General features: G+C 37.3%; 1 protein-coding gene across 3 annotated transcripts in view; it reads right to left on the reverse strand.

Annotated features, from left to right (window-relative positions):
- The window catches only part of FNDC3B (fibronectin type III domain containing 3B), a 331,538-nt gene that overhangs the window by 145,220 nt on the left and 165,550 nt on the right, over positions 1-20,768 (reverse strand). For all 3 annotated transcript variants that reach the window (XM_073232085.1, XM_073232084.1, XM_073232083.1), the window contains exon 4: positions 9,145-9,221. In XM_073232085.1, the coding sequence (XP_073088186.1) occupies positions 9,145-9,221 (77 nt within the window). The remainder of the gene's footprint in view (positions 1-9,144; positions 9,222-20,768) is intronic.

Raw genomic sequence — 20,768 nt, forward strand, 5'->3', positions numbered from 1 at the left:
AAACTGGGACCAAATGAGTTCGTGAAAGCCGGACTCAAGCTCAACTCCTAACTGCTGCCAGCACACTTAAAGCAGGTTCCCAGGCCATTCTGGGAAGGGAAGAAGTCTCAGCTAAAACTGAGTATGTAAGCAGTGAACAAGAGAAGAAAAGTCCAGGCAATACAAAACAGTTGCATGGACAGACCAGTGGTTGCCCAAAGCGGGGGAGGCTGGAGGGATGGGTGACATAGGTTAAGGTGGAAAAAAATTGGTAAGAATGTTCAATATCTTGATCTGGGTGACCGTTACAGGAGTGTACGCACATGTCAAAATTCATTAACCTGTATATTAATATTTGTGCATTTTTTATGTACCTCAATAAATGTTTTTTCAAAAGACTCAGCTGCATGAATAGAGGGGTGGGCAGGCAAACAGTCCAGGCTCCTCCCAGCCAGACTGGTGCTAGCCACTCCACCAGACCCCCGGCTTGCAGCATAGATCACAGATCACCATCTGTTACTCGGCGCAAGTCTTCTTCAAGGGTACCTCGATACACAGGAGCCTTTTAGTAAATGTTGGCTAAATGAACAAAGGAATGAAAAAGCAAGCAAACAAGCAAGCAAGCAAAGAAAAAAAAAAAAGAAGAGTTCATTTGCTTAGATTTAATGAGTTATTAACACATTGTCAAAATTTTCTCCCATAATTAAAATACCTGATGTACTACTCTAAAATTTCAGATGATCTAAACCCAGTTAATTTCAGATCTGGCATTCCTGGTTCTAATAAATGTGATTTTGCCAAATGAAGGACACAGAAAAATTGTACATTTCCAATGTAAGTTCTACTTCAATCCCAAATGCAGCTGACTGGTTTTATTTTATTCATCACCAACCAGGACTACAAAAGCATTAGCTTTTATCTTTCCTTTCTGTAGTAACTCCTCACTCTGTATCTTCTAATACAGAATGATAAAAATGAATGATAAAAAAGGAACGGCAAGTTTGTTCTTCACTGAAGGGAGAGATTTGACACATAAGGACTGTACTTTCCCTGCCCATCCCCTTTTTGCTACTACGGATGACAACTTCCACCACCATCACCCATCTATCATGAGAAGAGAGCGAAAACTGGAGGGAAAAAAGGAAGATTCGGAGAGCAACCAAAGAGTTGTAGGAACAAGTAGTCATTCTATTTTATCCATTTATAGACGAAGTTAAGTTACTTGACTTAAAAATGGTGACAGAATGTAATATATTTCCCAATTTCTCGTGATGTTTCTATGTTTCTGTCTTTTATAAATTTAGTGATTTTAACTGTGGTTGAAAACACCAAACATGACTTCTCAATCTCATTTCTCTTCACAGAGAAATGGGCCTACAGTGGAGGTGACACTGGTAATAATTTAAGACCTTTCAAATTAAGAAGGAAGCCCAACATGGTTTGAGATACCATCTTATGACCTGCAGCACCAAGGCTGGGCCCTCAGCTATCTCCAGCTCCTCTCACCACACCTCAGCTGCCGCAACTGGAGGATCCCGGGGGTACAGAGAGACTCCTGCTTAGAGAGCTGACCTCTCCACTGATCAGAAGAGATGGCCAATCACACCTCTTCAGTCCAGCTTCTCAGACACACTTATGTCCATGAAATCATAGGCAGACTGTTCTAGACTGTGTCTATGAATTTTGTACTTTACATTTAAAAATGCTATCCTAATGGGTTCCATGGGACAAGAAAGGGTTAAGAATCCATCTGATGATACTGAGATCACATTTGTCACAGAGCAAAATAACTCTATTATTATGTAAGTCCAAGTTTTTAAACATGATGGGTTTCAAAGAGTGTGTAGGAATATAAAATCCACCTAATCTTGGTAAAGTTTTGTACCCGAGTTGGGCAAAGGTGTTTTTCTAAGAAAAGCTGTTACATATTGCAACTACGGGTCAAACAACAGTAACTTGGATGTTTCACATTTTCTTTTCATATGCTTTTTAAATCTTGTGAGTCTACATGAAGTTTCTCCTGTAACTATGTGTGTAAGAATATACAATGTAATATGCATAATTTAATCCTTATTAATGATTCAAAAGTCACTGAGATGTAACACTGTCTCAATATTGCTATTATGAAAATCAACTATTATTTTTCTATAGGTGAATAATAGCATTCTAGTCAATAGAATGTTAAATACCAAAAGCATGTGCCACACTGTTTTGACAGTGACTCTTATGGAAACTTAGCTATATTCTCATTTGGGTCTTCTTTTTAAAGAACGATATGAACAGTAGAGGAGAATCATCTATTTTGGATTAAAAAAACCTCAGAGAAGCTCGTATGCTTTCCTTCCTCTCCTCCTTCCACAGATAAAATGACTCCAGCTAGCCAAATTTTGATAAATGTCTATTATGTGCTGGGCATCTTTCAAGAAACTGGAGATCCAGTGAAGAATAGGACAAAGGATCACTGCCCTTGTGGAGATTAAATGCATAAAAGGAGGAAGACCGACAATGATCAAGTTAATAAACAACTAGAACACCCAAATAAATAACTTGAAAATATTCTTGAAATCACACAGGGAGTTGAACAGAGAACCCCACTGGGCTAATGTTTCTTCCTGCCAGTCCTGTGCTCCATTATGCCACAATGCCAGGATCTCAGAGACAAAGGAAAGAAATCCAGGAGAAAATGTAGAGCAGGGAGACAGAGAGAAGGCTCAAAAGAGGAAACTTGCACAGTGCTTCGAAGGGAGGGTACATCCTTGGGACATTTAATTTAGTATCGCCAACCCTGTCTGTAATCATTCTTCAGACAAGATAAGCCATAAATGAAAAAATAAAGTTGCTGCAAATCTTCTAATAATGGAAAGTAAAACAGAATGAACACCTAAGTCCTCTGCTCTTTTCCACAAACTCCCAACCCCCGTGCACACATTCTGTTCATTGTGGAACACTTGCCTAACTTGTATGGAAAAATCTATTCCTCCAAAGAACATAGTCTCCTGAGATATTTCAATTCTTATTATTGGCTACCAAACAGGTCTGATTCTCAGACTGCTGGGGCACAGGGCAATCTCCTTTGTATTTATCATTTGCACAGCACTGAAGGTGAAACACGGCATTGGTTTACCCCCAGCCTGTAATTACTAAAGGGAAGAAACTGAGGCTAATGTTACAGCATTCCATGGCTACCACCTATCGGGCCCTATTATATTTCCACAGGGGGCTCTGATTTATGACCAACTCTTGAAACAATCCCCTCTGGAGAACAACCAAACTAAAATTTAAATGCACTTTTTCGACAGATTTCTTGTCTTTCCTTGATCAAGGGAAATAAAATACACATAATTTCAACAAGTACTGACCCATTAATCCTTAACAACAGTGAAATGAGGTGAAGTGTATACTTGTACTGTAACAACAAAAACACTTATTTTCACTACCTTTTGAAGGTTTTGGTTACACCAATTAATCTGAAAAAACAAACAACAGTAACTTGGATGTTTCACATTTTCTTTTCATATGCTTTTTAAATCTTGTGAGTCTACATGAAGTTTTTCCTGTAACATTTGAAAAATGCTTCATAAATTACTATGGAAGCATGGAAAATAGAACTCAAGTCACCTGCTTAAAAAATTTTGATATATAAATTATTCAGAAAGTTAATGATAAAGTTAAAAAAAAGAGAGAGAGAGAGAGAAACCATGGCCAGTATATGATGAAAGAAAAATCTGCTTCATACTGCACGATCTCAGTATGTGTTTACGAAGGCAGAGTCTGCCAAACTTTCATTCAAATTGTTCTAACAGTCTTCTTCACTCTAATAGTGATGGAATGAATGCCCATTGTGGACTACACTTCTCAGACGCATTTCTCTTAATTCTTCACCTACCACATCAGGGAGATATTTGATATATGTGGCAAAAGTTTTGTAAAAGTTACATGGGATACAGTCAGGGTGGAATTTGAAGACAGGCCTCTCCAACTAAAGTCTCATGTTCTTCCCAACTGTAGTACTTGCCCTGTTTTCCCATAGTTTCAACCTTAACCATACTCATACATATTTTTACACATGGAAATGATGGTGATGAGTGTGATGAGACAAACGTTGCTCTCACCTAAATCCACTTTCTCATTGCTGGGGGGAAAAAAAATCTTAGTCTTTATTTTCCCTCAAGTTGAAAAGGTCAGGTTACTTTTCCCTCAAACCTCCCATCAAAAGTAAAGCACACACACACACACCCTAAAACACACAAAACCTACTGTATCAGAGACCACCAAGTTGAAATGACAAGATCCCACTGTTCTCCTTCTCTGTGTCCACATTCTCTCTAAGGCCCCTGGGTTCAGGCCTCAAGCTAAGAACACAGACTGTGCTGCTGATGGGACCTCAGAGCAAAACACAGCTATCTTCAACTCTAGATGTTCATTTTACTATAAGATCATTTACTTATTACTGACATTTACATTTTATCAATTTGATCCATTTATCTTTAAAGCACTTTCAGCTATTAAATTATGTAATGAACACTATAATCAAGATGTTCTCCATTGACTCAGTTTAGGTTTACTAATGTAAATTCTTTAATCATTCACTTGCCTCTCTTTTCAATTTTCTAACAATAATGGACCATCTCATATGTGAGTGCCTGGTGTTTTAATATCAGAGATGCATGTGCAGGCACACCATACACCCACATTCACAAAATAATCTAACTTAAAGCAAATACGTCCATCAAGGCAGGCTCTGTCACTGACTTTGAGATCACATCATAGAGGAAAATAGGTCAGTAAAATCAGAAATGCCTAAGTTGCAATTGTGGTTCTACTCAGGGTTTCAGCTTCCACATATATAAAGTTGGGATGGTGAAAACTAGAGACATAAATAAAGCATTTAACACAGTACCTAGCATACACAGGAGTTACTACCACCATCACCAGTTGCACCAAGACAAGCTGGGCCATTTTTCCCAGCTGCCCCACTGTTTGCTGATCAGGACTAGTCACTATCTTCCCTTCCCCCATCTCTTTTAACAGTTTTATTGAGATATAATTTACATATCATAAAATCTATCCTTTTAAAGCATCCAATTCAGTGGTTTTTAGTATATTCATACAGTTAAGTGACCATCATCACTATTTAATTGTAGAACATTTTCATCATCCCAAAATAAATACCATACTTGTTAGCAGTTACTCCCTAATACTCTCTTTCCCAATCTCTGGAAATAATTAATCTTTTTTCAGTGTCTATGAATCTACTTGTAGAAATGGAATAATACTATATATGGCTTTGTTTCTGGCTTCTCTCACTTAGCACAGTATTTTCAAAGTTAATCCACATTTTAGCATATATCAGTACTTCATTCCTTCTTATGAGTGGAATAATAATAGTTCATTGTATGGATATACCACAACTCATGTTCAACCATTCATAAACTGATGGGCATTTGTTTCCACTTTGGGGCTATTATAAAAACACTGCTGTGAAGACTCATGTACAAGCTGCATGGTCATCTATTTTCTTTCCTCAAGGGTATATATCTACAAGTGCAATAGTGAGCCACATGGTAACTCTATGTTTAACCATTTGAGGAAATGCCAGACTGCTTTTCAAAACGGCTGTACCATTTTACATTTTCACGTGCAGTATATGAGAGCTCCAACTTTCCCATATACTTGCCAACACTTTTTATTATCTTTTTTTACAGCCATCCAAGTGTGTGTGAAGTATACTGCAGTGTGGTTTTGAAGTATACTGCATTTCCCTGATGGTTAATGATGTACAACATCTTTTCATGTGTTAATTGGTCATTTGTACATCTTCTTTAGAGAAATGTCTATTCTGATCCTTTGTTTAAATTGGACTGTCTTTTTACTCTTGAGTTGTAAGATTTTTTTATTCTAGATACAAATCCCTTCTGAAATACATGATATGCCTATATTTTCTCCCAAAATGTTTGTTTTATTTTTTATTTTGTTAAGGGTATCCTTTGAAGCACAAAAGGTTTTAATTTGTATGAAGTCAGATTTATCTATTTTTTTCTATTGCTGTTTGTGCTTTTGGTGTCACATCTAAGAATCCATTGCCTAATCCAAGGTTACAAAATTTTGCTCCTTAAAGTTATTCAGCCATAGCTTTTACGTATGTCTATAATCCACCATTGTCAGCTACTTTTTCTATATGGTGTGAAGTAGAGGTCCAACAGCATTCTTTTGCATTTGGATGTCCAGTTGTCCCAGCACTATTTGCTCAAAAGAACCATTCTTTCCTCTACTTAATTGTTGGGGCACTGCATTACCTCTTATATCCATATTCAGAGCATTTCATTCTTTGCAGGTATACATCTCTGATCTTGTTAACTTTCTACCTATTAGGTGTTTTTAGTACTCTACTTGAGCCTGCCAATTTTTGAAACAAATCTTTGAACCTCTTCTATATTTATGTATTTCAGTTCGGCCAATCATTTACATTTAACAACACTTCATATGAATCAAGTAGTATTCTAGATTCCCAGATATAATCCCAATGAGGCAATGAGTGTTCTTGGGGCTGGTTATAAAATGTATTTCATGACAGACATGCAGACAAAATGCCAAAATACTGGGGGGGGGGGGACAATCACCATTTCTGGGTTAGAGGTTCTGAAAGGGTCATGGTGAGGAGGGGTGTTTGAATGAGAAAAATGATAGAACTATCAGACAAAGAGGGGCTTTAGAATATTTCAAGAAGAGGGAAATAATGGGCACAAAAGTATGTAGTTGAAAAAAGGTCAGGTGTATCCAGGAGACAGAAGTTTAAGATGGTAGCAATGTGGGGCAACATGTAAAGGAGAGCAGGGTTGATTATGAAGGGTCCACATACCACACCAGAGAACTTTAATACTCTGAGATGTACTCTGAAATCTAGGTCTGAACAAGGAAGCCACATCTATGAGGAAAAGGACTGTAGGGATAAGATGTAGAACTGACTCGCATAGGGACAGGCTAGGATTGGGCATTTTTCACACACATCTAGCCACCAGGAGGTGGTGGTGGTGGTGGTGGGGTGGGGTGGGGTGTGTGTGTGATATTTTATACTTGTGTGTGTGATATTTTATACTTGTGTGTGTGTGTGTGTGATATTTTATACTTGGTTCCACCCTCATTTCTTCTAAGTGTGCGTGCTTCCAGCCTTAAAGAAGAGGTTGTATGCATTCAACCTATTACAGCTTTCTCAATTTTCTTCATATTAACCAAATATTTTACTCAGACATTTCACTGTCAAATATCATTAATGATACAGTGTTACTAACTGGAGGTCATTTAACTCTGGGCCCATCTTCTGATCAGGGAGTCCGATCTAAACAGAGTTAAATACATGCCTTATAGACTGCTTCTTTCTCTTTTTCAATTCAAAATTCAAATTACTCCATTTTTTACTATTCTTCCAAAATCCCCCAACACTGTCTGCCATAATTCTCAGTTGACAAAGTGTTTCACTATGCTTCCATCTCCAGTTTTATACAAGTGAGTTTATAAGCTCTCTTTCACTCTTTCTGCTTGATTTTCTATAGAAGTTTTTCAGAATCAGGAATATACCATGGTCTAAAATTCCCCATTTTTTCCTAGGACTCCCAATAAATGTTTTGTAGTTAGTAAAATTACAGCAATGTCACTAGCAAGAAAAAGCACACTGTAGCTTCTCTCCACTAGAATGTTCAACTTTTAAATGGTATTCCTTAAATGGACCTTAAGCATAAAAGGAGGTGTTATTCTACCATCACAATGGTGAGAACTGTACTCTGTTCAATGGAATGAAACACTTCCTCAAAATAAATGAGGAGACCTAATGCAACTCTACATTCCTCGTTCTCTTCAGTTAATTGGCTAGTGACGTGAATGTAATCCATCATCGCGTGTCCTGGCTGCAAGGGCCTGCTCTGAACACTTTTCTCCTTCCACTGATTCTTGTTTACAAAGACTTGTATAAAGAAAGTTGTTTATTTGTAATAGGGGGAAGGCTGGCCAACATTTGGGCTACTCAAAAGAAAAAGATGTCAAATTTGCTCACATAAAAGCAAGAATGGAAAAAATGAAATTACAGTGGCCGCTGTATGGCTTAGACAGTGAAGAAATGGGTAAGTTTTTACATCAGAGAAGGATAAATCTTTGATTCCTGCCTGAACTTCAGCAATTTTCCTATGTAGCTGCCAGTTTTTTTCACCCTAGCAAAATTATTAAAAACTGAAAATTATAGTTTTTAAAATAACTTTAGAAGCAGGGAGTGAAAGAATAGAAAGAAAAAAATCTAGAAGGATATAATCCAAAAATCATTAACATAATGATTGTCTTCTGTGGGTAGTAAAATTATAAATATTATGTTTTTTATGCTCTTCTATTTTTCTGATTTTTTTCCCAGTGAGTAGAGAATGCTCTTATAATCAGAAAAAAAAAAACAGCAAAAGAGGCAAAGAGAAAAAGAGTTGGTTGGGTAGGCATTTGGAAAAGCAGTTGCGCAGGGAGAATCAGGGAGACATTCATACCACACTCAGCCTAGAACAAAAGCTTAGAGTGGACACAGATATCTATACTTCAAGAAACCAAGTATAGGAGTATAATTTTATCCTTTAACTTTTTAAAAAATCCTTCCAACATACCTCTGAAATAAACTGCTGTTGCTTTTTTAATTGTGATTGCTATTTTACTTAAGAGAAAACTAAATTTCAGAGAAATAAGAAGTACAAACAGCAAGTTCTCACATCAAACTCAGCAAACCACCAAGCCCAGGTTGTGCCATGTTATGAAGAAATGGGACTCCCATAACAAAAGGCAGGCTCTTTTGATATTTTCACTAATTACGTCTGCAATTTTTTTCCCCCAACAAACTGGTACAGATGAAAGCAAATCTCTTAAGGCAGCAGAATCCATGAAGGCATCAGAATCAAATGGTCAAGTGTGAAACCCACCTTAGCTGAGGACAGCCTAATAACCTCGCTGTGTTTCCCTCCCTCTGACTTTGGCACGTCAAGTGACAAGACTCAGAAAGGGCCATGTGGTGCCACAAAAGTGATGACAACCCTAGCCCCTAGCATTATCCTAACTGAATTAATCTTCGGATAAGTTTTTGAAGCTGCAACACAGTGCAGTCATAGTGCCCTTGGGGAGTGGAGAAGTCGCCAAACGCTTTACCTGTGAGATATAACCTGGAGGCACATGGATAGGAGGAATGGATCCATTGGGTGACATCATAGGAACTTCAGCAGGTCCTAAAACCAGCAAGAGTAAGATATTAACAGTTGAAGAAATAGACATTATTCAAAATAATCACTGGCATTTAAAAAATATTATCAAAACTAAAGAGAATTTATCACTTTGACGATTTTCTCTTCAGTAAGTGGTGCATCATGCCTTAAGACCTGAAATCACGGATGAAAAGAAATTCTCTATCTGTGTAAGTCAAGAGGAAAAAGAAAACAAAAAAAAACCCCACGAGCTTTAAAAATATTAATGATTCGCAAAGCCTCAAGTTCCACAAACCAAAGCTGCTCAGTTAGAAGTAGCCTAACAAAGTAGGTCAAAAACTTTTTTTGCTTTTGAAAGAAAACATTATTAATAAATGCTTAAACAAATACTTTCTAAAATGAGTTTATCTCTTCTGGTTTTATTATTTTCATCTTATTATTTAAAATAAGTTACTTAAGAGGCCATTAATATGAAATGGAAGAAACCTTTAAAAAATATTCCAAATCAACTTAATTTGCTATGTTATAAGGCAGGGAGAAAAATAGGTAGCATTTTAAAGCTAGACATTAATAGGAATTACTCCTGCCAAACTTACTTGTATTATGTAAAAATAAACCATTTGATTAATACGAGGTTAGTTTCAAAATATTAAAGTCAAATTATGTAAATCACATGTCTAAAGCAAACAATGAATGGCAAGACAACACTCCTTCACTTAAGACAAAGTTTGAGGTAATATTCAATGACAAAGGAATTGATTGTCATAACATTAGAATCAACTTCTGACACCCTTCTCAACATCCTATAATTAGTTTCCCTAGAAGTGCAAGAATTTCACAGTCACTGGTTTTCAGTGTGGCAACTAGAAACCCACCTCCCAAATGTCAATTCAAACCTGTGTTTCTTGCCTGAGATGCGACTTCCTGGCTCCAAGTGCTGTGTGCTGTTTATTTGCTTTCTCTTAATGTGTGTTGTGCTGCCGGCAATGAAAATTGCTCGGCTGTAACAAAAACCAAGAAAAATACAACACTTTTCTTGGGAAAACAAAACATATCCTGCTACCCAGTGCTGCATTTACATGTAAGCATAATGCACCTTTCACTTCACGGTACAATCCAGTGTTATAGATCCTTAACAGGAGAGGACCAGTGGAAATGTGGAGGGACAGGGGTGCTGGGGTGCCCGTCAAAAAGTATTTAAGTATAGGAAAGAAGTATAGGAGGCAGGGCAGAAGAGATGCTAATGTTCATAACATTCTATATGACTAGAGTCACCGCAACTTCACGGACAATATACCAAAGCACTCAACTATTGCATAATCTCTAAGCAGGTAGCATACCCCAAGGGTCTCTCTCACGCTAATACACTGGCAACAGTTTACAGCAAAAGACAACCACGGCATAAGCAAGGATAATTGCATGAACTCATTCTATTTTTAAGTATGATTTAAACTAATAAATCCACCAATAACTGAAGGCACTTTCACCTTCCAAATCACTACCTAAGTCCATCTCTCTTCAACTTCAACATTTTTGCCATAGCCACCAAGACATTTATGTATCTGCTAAATATTTGTATTTGAACGGACTAGCTAAAAAAAAAAAAAAGATCATAGACAACTATTTCGATCTGAGCATGAGCCTGTGAAATCCCAGGGTCAGAGCACTAGGCTCTATAAGCAGGCATTCAAAACATCGCCTCTGCTTGGTTTCATTCCCCAGCTCACTATTCATGCTGGTTGTGTGACCTTGAACAATTCCCTTAGATGTTCTGAGCTTCATTGCTCAACAGTTTAAAGTGAGAACAGTAATGTGTGCCTCACAGGGTTGGGCTTAAAGATTAAATTCTGTAATACAGGCAAAGCATTTAAAGAGGGGTATGGCCCGATAATCCCTCATCAAAATGTTAGCGATCTTCACAATTTTTAAAAATTTTGTTCATAGCTTTTTAGTTTTGGAGTTTTTTTGGTACAATTGCATTTAAAGTACTAATTTTTTAAAGTAGGATATGTGACACATAAAATCAGTAAGTATACACTGTGCACAATACTGACTTAAGTGGCAGACTTTCCTCATCAGATAAATACTAAATATTTCACAGCACAAAGCGTGAACAGAAATGTTCCTACCTCAATAAAGTACTGCTTTTTAATCACCAAACTATATACCAAGCAAACAGTCTCTTAACCCCAGGAATGACCCTAAAACTGCTAAAGTCTTTTGTATAAACTGCTTTAGAGAATGTAGGACAAGTGATTTACAGCCAGAAAATGTTTTCTTCACAGCCTTGATTTCAGAAGCAGCTAAATAGCTTCAGCATGTTTGTCCTCCTCCCTGTCGTCACTGTCATCAGTCTTTCAAAGGGTGTAGAGAAACGTGCAGGAATGGCTCCTGAAGCTCAGCTGTGCCTCGGTACCACGAGGTTCCTATCCTTTCTGAAATAGAGCATTATATCCATACGCATTCAGAAGCTTAAAAGCTAGCAAAATAAAGTTGAATTCACAATGGCGGTATGAGAAAAGTTATTGTTGCTCTCAATATTTACCTCCCAATCAGTGAGTTCACGGTCTCTGCTCAAATGCTGGTGTTTGAGAAACCTCCTGGTGTATTATAATCCTTTCCAAAATCAAAATACAAGCTTCCCTTCCTATGCTTCTAGGACTACTTGGTTCTTCTTGATTTTTTAATTAGTAACCTCATGACACACAAGGCTTACATGACATAGCCCTTAGAATATGGAGAAAAATGTTTCTCTTCCTGTTCAAACCAGCAAGTTTAGATATATAGGGAGCGGGGGACCACATAATCTTTTCAAATCAACTTCATCTCTTGACTGTATTGGGAAATCATTGAACTATTAAACTTTGGAAAAAAAATTTAATCTCTTAAGGGATCCGGAACCCCCTTTAATTAAACACTCTTGATACATATAAGTAGGTATACACAGATATATGTATATACAGATTAAATAATCTGAAAACAAAATAAACACACTTCCAAGCTACTCTCAGATTTTTCTGAGTGTGTGTGAAACTAATGAATAAACAGCTAGAGACCACATGAACTCTTCCACAGACAGATGAAAATGTCACATGCACAATTTCTAGAACTGGAAGTAGAACATTCGCAAGAGCCCAGAAACTCCATGAAAAAAAAATGCCTTGGGAAATTTGATCAAGTTCAGGTTTTAGGCTGTGACTTCAACAGTCAAGAATTCCTTTTTTTTTTTTTTTACTGAACAAGATGTGAGGCACAAACAAGGAATATGATTGATTATAGTCATTAAAAAATTTAACTGCAATATGCAAGTACATGGTCTAACATCTTAAAAGTCTGCTAGCATTTGTTAATGAACTGGTTTTTCATTTACTTATAGCAAACCTTGAACCAGAGAGGCTGCAAAGCAGCTTAATTAGTCAATCAATAATAATTCATGCAATAATCCTAGGACTTATTTCCCATATCAAAGAGACTAAAGGAAAGCCAAGTAATGTATTTTTAGGACCACACGTGCTCAAAGAGAGCTTCTGAGCCATTCTGCTTCAACTCTATGCTTCTTCCCTGCTACTAGGGATTCCCCAGAACTTACATATGTCAATATATTTAAGTCTGATATGTCTGATGCTATATTCAAAATATTCCCTCATTCTGGGGGCAGAGTTAAATAGACTGACTTACAGTAAATGCACAAATGAGGTTTAGAAATCTGAAAGTGATAGAAAATGGTAATACAAGGTACAAATTAGCATTTAAACCAGTATTAGAAATAGGCCAGCTATAAATAAGTAATTATGTCACAATTTTGGATATTTTAACTGGCATTTTTATAAGCTAAGTATTCACCAACAGGTAAACAAGTGTATAGCAGAATTTTATCATCATACTTGTCTGTAAACTGGTACTTGTGTCCAATGGCTCTTTTCGATATCTCTTAGGAGCAATGCATCACAGTCTTATCTTATTAAATATTATCTTGTTCAATAAGGATATAAAGGAGGATGAGATCAAGACATAGCAAGATTAAAGAAAATAATGAGAAAAATAAAGCAAAGGCAAAATAATGATAAAATCTAATAAACCCTATGAAAGTGACTCTTTTAATAAAAAGTAAATAAATATAATAAACTCTAAAAAAGACCCTCTTGAGTCTTTTTAAGTAGCCAAAAGAGAAATTCTTGCTGGCAAAAAAGTAGTCATAAGGAAAGGGCCACAGCCAGTAGGTAAGCAGACAATGATGGTAAAAATAAATATCAGAACAAAGAGCCTAAATGATGTGTGCACTTGCATTGTTTACAATGGGTCTAAGACTAATTACAAAATGTAAGGTTGTCTGATGAATCCTGGATGTCTAATAATGAATTTCCAATTCTTCATGGTGATTCAAGACACAAAGACCAACTAAGGGATTATGCAAACACTTTGGGGAACCTTGACATTCTATTTTTAAAAATCATTCAACACTGATTAATACCACAAGAGAACTAAAAGGAATTCAAAGGTAGTAAAGGACAGGTCCTAATCTCAAAGAAGTTTAAATTTTAGTGCAGTGGTTCTTAAACTCTAGAGTATATCAGAATCACTCAGAGGGTTTCTTAAAATCCAGATTGCTAAACTCCATTTCCCATGGTTTCAGAATCAGGAGGTCTGAGGTGGGTCTCAAGAATTAGCATTTCTAACAAGTTCTCAAGTGATATAGATGGTGCTGTCCAAGGGCCACACTTAGAGAACCTCTGATCTGGTAGGTAAAAGACAGTAATTCCCCACAGCTAACATTACACTCAACGGAGGAAGACTGAGAGCTTTCCCCCCTGCCATCAGGAACAAGACAAAGGTGCCCATTTTCACCACCACTATTCAACAACTTCCTAGAAGTTCAAACCAGAACAATTAGGTTAAGTTAGGTTAGGTTAGGTTAGGCTGGGGAGGAGAGATGAGGGGAGGGGAGGGGAGGCCTCCAAACTGGAGAAAGGAAGAAGTAAAACCGCATCTATTTGCAGATAACATAATCAAATGCACAGAAAATCCCAAAGATTCCACACAAAAAAACTAGTAGAGCTAATAAATGAATTTAGTAAATTTGCAGGGTATAATAGCAACACTTAAGTCAACTGTATTTCTATATACCCACAATGCCACAATGAACAATCTGAAGAAGAAATTAAGAAAAAAATTCCACTTAAAAGAGCACCCAAAAGAATAAAATACCTGGGAATCAATTTAACCAAATGGGTGAAAGACTTGTACACTTGAACCACAACACACTGTTGAAATACAGAAGACCTAAATAAATGAAACTAAATAAAGACATGGATTGAAAGACTTAACATCGTTGTGATGGCAATACTACTCAAGGCAGTCTGTGTCAATATAATCTACCAAATTTCCAATGTTCTTTTTGGCTGAAATGGAAAAGCTGATCCTCAAATTTACATGGAATTGCAAGAAGCCCCAAACAGACAAAAAGACCCCTACCTAACAGAAAGAACTCAAAATGGATCACAGACTGAAACCTAAGAGCTAAAACACAAAACTTTTTAGAAGAAAAGAAGGTATATTTTCATGATGTTGCATTTGACAACATATTTTTAGATATGACACCAAAAACACAAGTAAAAAAAGAAAAAAATGATAAGCTAGGTCTCATCAATATTAAGAACTTTTGCACATCAAAGGACATTACTAAGAATGTGAATGGACAACCTACAGAATGGAGAAAATATTTATATATCACATATCTGATAAGGGACCTACATCTCAAATATATAAAAATTTCTTACAACAACAAAAAACAATCCGATTTAAAATGAGCAAAGGGCTTAGATAAACATTTCACCAGAGAAGATATACAAACAATCAACAAACACATGAGAAGATGTTCAACATCATTAGTCATTAGGGAAACACAAATCAAAACCACAATAAGGTATCACTTCACACTCACTATGATGGCTATTCTCAGAAAAATGGAAAGGTAAGTTTGGGGAGGATGAGGAGATACTGGAACTCTTGCACATTGCTAGTAGGAATGAATATAGTATAGGTGCTGTGGAAAACAGTTTGGTACTTCCTCAGTTAAACATGAAGTTCTTATATTATTCATCAATACCACTCCTAGGAATGCAACCAGAAAAAATCAAAAACTGGAACTAAAATACATGGACACATGTGTTCACAGTAGCACAATTCATAATAGCCCAAACGTGGGAACAGCCAAAATGTCCATTTTGTGAAGAATGTATAAATAAAATGTGATATGTATTTATTAAACAATGGAATATTGCTCAACCATAAAAAGGAATGACGTATGGATACATGTTACAAAGTAGATGAACCTTGAAAACGTTACACTAAGAAAGCCAGACACAAAAAGTCACATACTGTATGATTCCACTTAGGTGAATATCCAAAATCAACAGAGACAGAACACCGATTTGTGGTTTCCAAGGGATGAAGGGCGGGATGGATTTGGGAAGCCACTGCCTAATGGGTGTATGGTTTCCTTTTGGAGTGACAAAAATGTTTCGGAACTAGATAGAAGTAGTGATTGCATAATACTGTGAATCTACTAAGTGTCAGTGAATTAAAATAGTTAATTTTTGGTTTGCACATTTCATCACTTCAATTAAAATATTTTTTAACAAAGATGATGAGCACATAACCAAGGAAATGTAAGAGAGTAAAACTGAGGTTACTACTAAACTACCCAAAAGCAACTGAGTATAAATCTCCAAAGCACATCATCATTCCTTACACATCGGTATTTGGGAGGATGCTATTTCTAGATGCTGTGCTATACAAAGACCACTAGGATGCATTCTCTATCCTCAAAGGACTGATAGTTTAATTATGGGGATGCAGACATATAAACAAATAAACACAATGAGGCATTTCAGGCATTGTCTAAATTTAGCAAGATTTTAAAAGATTATTATCCTGTGGACATTTTAGTAATTACAGAAATGAGTAGTTAAAGGCCCCTAGGATTTAGTAGAGTACATTAAGTTGTTTTTAATTTTACTTTCCTTCAGGAGTTAAGATTTGTTGTTCCTTAAAAGGATGCTGCAAAGTAATTTCTCTCTCAAGGTGCCATATTCTACAGAAGCCAGGTAGAGAGACACATTTCTCATACTAGTTTCTCCAACTTGTAACAACTGCTACTTTCCAAAGGCATCCTGCCAGAAAGGAAAACAGGCTGGGAAGAACAGACTCTAAGAACTGCCGAGAACAGAAAAGCCGTGGAGCTGGGGAGGCCTGGGTTTCAACTGGAACTCTACCATTTCTAGCATGACCTTGGGTAAGCTACTTAGACATCTTTCTGATACTGATCTACAGAAAGGAATGACAAGAGCTACCTTCAAGGACTTTTCTGAGGACTGAAAGATATATATATAAAGCACCTAGCATAGTGCCTTCTCACATAATGGTATTTTAAAAAACAACTTTAAGACTGTCCCACTAGAATAAAAATGCTGTATGACCAAAGAGGTAAACAGCATGTAATCATTTTACCACAGAGACAAATGAAGAATTACAATTCCTCAAATGTGCAAGTTAGTTGTTTTTCCTTCACATTTTTCCTTCTGAAGACATTTTCCCTTCCTATAACTTGGAAAAGTACCCTCCTTTTAAACACGTAATATATTTTAGGTGAGTTATGATTATTAGAAAATGAAGACCAATGAGAAAAAGGGGAGGATGGCTGCTTTCCCGCAGCTATCTACTTCTCATCCCCAATCTTCCCACTCTACGTCTCCCCAAATTACCCGGTGTCTTTCCCCAATGTCTAGGAAACCTTAGAAAGTTGGATGTGCGTTAACTTTCCAAATGCCCTTACGGAGCTCTAAATCAAAGGACCAGTCCTTGTTTTCTGAAAGTTGATCCTCTGTGTGACTCGGGTTGGCTTTATTACAAGAATTTCTAGTCTGGCTCAGCCACTGTCCTTAAAAGCAGCAGTGACCACGACAACAAATTGGCCCGTGTCTGAGTGCTCTTGCCGCAATCTTCCTGCAGTCAGCTGCTACCGAGGACCCAAACCGAGCTACTGACAGGATTCATAAGTAATGGGTCACCACCCTTGTATCACTTAACCATTTCAAAACACAAGGTGCTGCATGAGTTAGCACATCTGTTTGGCCAATTTGAAATGCAAGTCTTTCCTTTCCAAATCTTTCCCTTTGAATCTGTGTTGCTATTTAGCTGTTAGGAAGGCATCAGAAAGGGAGACAAGACTTTAATTTTCATATAAGACTAAGCTTCATGACTTCCAATTTTCCTTGATTTCAATAAAATTGAGGTATCTGCCTGATCTACTTTATCAAGTTGTTTTAAAGCTTAAATGTTAATAAAATATGTTTAAATGTTAATAAAATCCATATAATTACTGTGTGATTGAGTGCTCTACTTGCATTAGTTAATATTTTATTGAATTCTATACAATGCATACTTACCGTATTAGATGTTATAAGGAATTAAAAGCCACACAGAGGATTTTACATTGGATATGTTAACAGCAAACTACTATATAAATCAGAGGCAAATGCTTTAGGAACCAAGAGCTTTGGAGCTGCACAATAAAAAGTATCCATGGTGTGGGTAGCAGGAGCATACTTAAAAGTTTCAGTGACTGGCAATGAAAGGTAAAGGAAGATGGTAAATCCATTCACAACAGGCATAATGAGCTAATACAGTTTTTAAATGAACTTGATATAATTCAGCACTACAGAAAAATAAGCTCGAAGATTGTCAAAGATACCAGGTACTAGGAGAGATCAGTAATACAGCCTTGCACTCCTGATTCTAGAACTCTTGGTTGATGCTTTGTTCAGTTCAACAAACCTTTGCTGAACCTGATTTTGGTGCCAGACCCTGTGCAGGATGCCAAGGACACAATGACATTGAAGAGAACAAGCATTTCTGTTCTTAATTATGGAGAGAATGGCAGGCAGAATGAGTAATACACAGGTGCACAGAAGTGCATGGGGGAGGGAGAAACCCAGCTTTGTGTCCTGACTTTGGCCTGAGGTTTTTGTGACAGACACTGCATCTCAGCATGGAGTCAGGCATACAGCCCAGACATCTCAAGCAGCATGAACGTTTGGCCAAAGTCTCATGTGGCAATAGAAATGACCAAAAAATTAGGTAGAAAGCCTATGAGAAATGGCACAAGAAGTTGTTTAGAAAAAAACAAAACAAAACAAAAACCAAACATGGGTTCCTGCATCCAGCCTGATGCTAAAGCTGGAGCTCCCAAGGTCTCAGAACATAACTGACTAGTCTACAAATGGAAGACCCTCAGTACCACCCTGCCAATTAAACCTCCTTAAATGAAAGCTAAGATTCAGTCTGTCTTTGTTTTGATTTTTAATGTCAGGTTTAAATGCAGATAATCTATGGATTTGCTCACTTACACTTAAAGCAAAATCTTAAACTTCAAAACTCTTGGGAATGATACGAATACAACTCAGTAATACTGAGCAGGGGCTTCTGAAATTTTATAAAGAAAAGTCCCTGCAGATATTAGCAGCAAAATCAAGATAAAGGCATCAAAAAGGGCATTAAGAACTTCATTTCAAAGACTTTAAAAGCAAATCTTCTTGTAGGCTCATCAAGGGCATCAGAGCCCCTCACACTTTCTCGTGCAAAGTAAAGAGGGCCATTTCTCACAACTACCGGCATTGCAGTTAACAACAAATTCAGGGAACTTGGGGTGTTTTACCAGGAATACTGAGCCCAAATAGGTGAGCATAATTCCAGTGGATCCACCCAGACAGTCTTGTTGAGGGTAAAAAATTTATTAGAGCAGAGCTTTTTAAAACTCATTTTTAAAGTCCTGAGTTTTATAGGACACAAACTGACATTTTTGAAGAAATACATTAACATCTATTGATTTAGTAGGGAGAAGAATCAGAAAGATTGTTGCCTAAAAGTTGATGGCAGGGAGAGAAACTAAGTGACGTGTCAGCAAGAATGGAGCAGAACTTACTCACTGTGGTTCTGAGTATTTTAAAAGGGTTGCCTTTATTCTGTCACCAGCTTTCTCTGCTCTCAGGAAGGGCTTTGAAAGGGAAGAGGGATGAATAAAACCCCTTCACTCTTCCTTCTCAGACCCCAGCTCCCACCCCATTTGTCTGGCCAGAAGGAACTCTTCTCCCAGGAGGGAGAAATTGGTGAGCAAAAGACAAGATAGCAAAGAGAAATTTTCCTACCAACTCTGAAAAACTCAGGGGCAAATGTGCACTTCCTATTTGGGTCCCACTTTACAATTCCAAGGTCATGCTCTACGGGGGCAAATTTGAAAATAGTACTGAAATTATTAACCAGACAATAATATGTGATTGCATTCCTCCCAAGATCTGTTTTACATCATTTGTTACAAATGAAAGAACAGTAAAATCATCATTCATCTGAAAGCTAACTACCAATAATAATAATGTACAGCTTGACCAGCACAGCATTACTCGGTGCACTGAGGGGAGTTCAAGTATCCCCTGCTCAAATGAGGTCTATACAAAGCAAACCGCAGAGAATCCCTTTTCACTGCTCTCAACGCTGGCTCTTCAGCTGTCCCTGTGAGAGTATGTGGCACAAAGGCAAGTCTTTGACAACATTCCAAAAGCAATTTACTGATAACATACCAATACGGTATACTAGCTTAGTCCTTTTAACTCATGTACCTTAAATCCAAAGGCAAGAAAGAAACATCTGGGATCCATGGAATAAGATTACTCAAGAAAACCAATAGTTATCTACAGAAATGGAAAAAATGAACCAGCTGTTCCAGAAAACACAAATCAGTTTATCTACCTGATCCATTTTCTCTCCCATCTAGGAGGCTGTTCACTCATTCATAATCCCTCAGTGTTAGGCTAGAAGTTGTGTCTCAACCAAAAACCAGTAATCTTCTGAAATTAGCTTTATTGTATAAAAGTGCCTTGATTGCTAATAAAAATCCTCTAAATTGACCATTGGTTGGGACCTAATAGTGGGCTTTGAGGTGACTAGTTCACTTTATAGTTCTAGTCTCTGCCTTACCTAAACCACACAGAAGCCAGGAGAGTAAATGAGCATTCGTTCCTACAGACTAGCCCTGATTACATAGCCTGTTGCTTTTACTCATGCTTGTATGTGAAAAACAAAGGGCAGGCTGAGGACTAACAGTAAACAACAACTACGAGTAGGTTAGACTCTCCCATTTGAAGTCTGATCAAAGACGGTCAGTAAACACCTCTAAGTAACTGTGGGAAGGTTGGGTCACCCTGGCAGGCTGTTTTCTCAGCTATAAAAATGTGCTGACGGTTATTGTTTGAGGGGCAGCAGACCGGTTTATGGCATGAATGTTTTCTAGTCCTGGCACTCTGGTTCCACAGAAACAATTCTACTAAACAGGCTACAATTTCACTTTCAAACCACCCTCCATTCACTGTTGGGGCCTGAGACAAATGAAAATGAAGGGTCTTCTCTTGGGGACTGGGTTTCCAAAGAGACCTCATAATAGATTCACTGCTGTTTCTCCTGGGCTAAAAAAAAAAAACAAACAGAAAGCTTTCCACAAATGTGGATGAATTTTGGTTA

This window comes from Manis javanica, chromosome 3 (genome assembly GCF_040802235.1).
Source record: "Manis javanica isolate MJ-LG chromosome 3, MJ_LKY, whole genome shotgun sequence".
NCBI classification, from domain to species: Eukaryota; Metazoa; Chordata; class Mammalia; order Pholidota; family Manidae; genus Manis; species Manis javanica.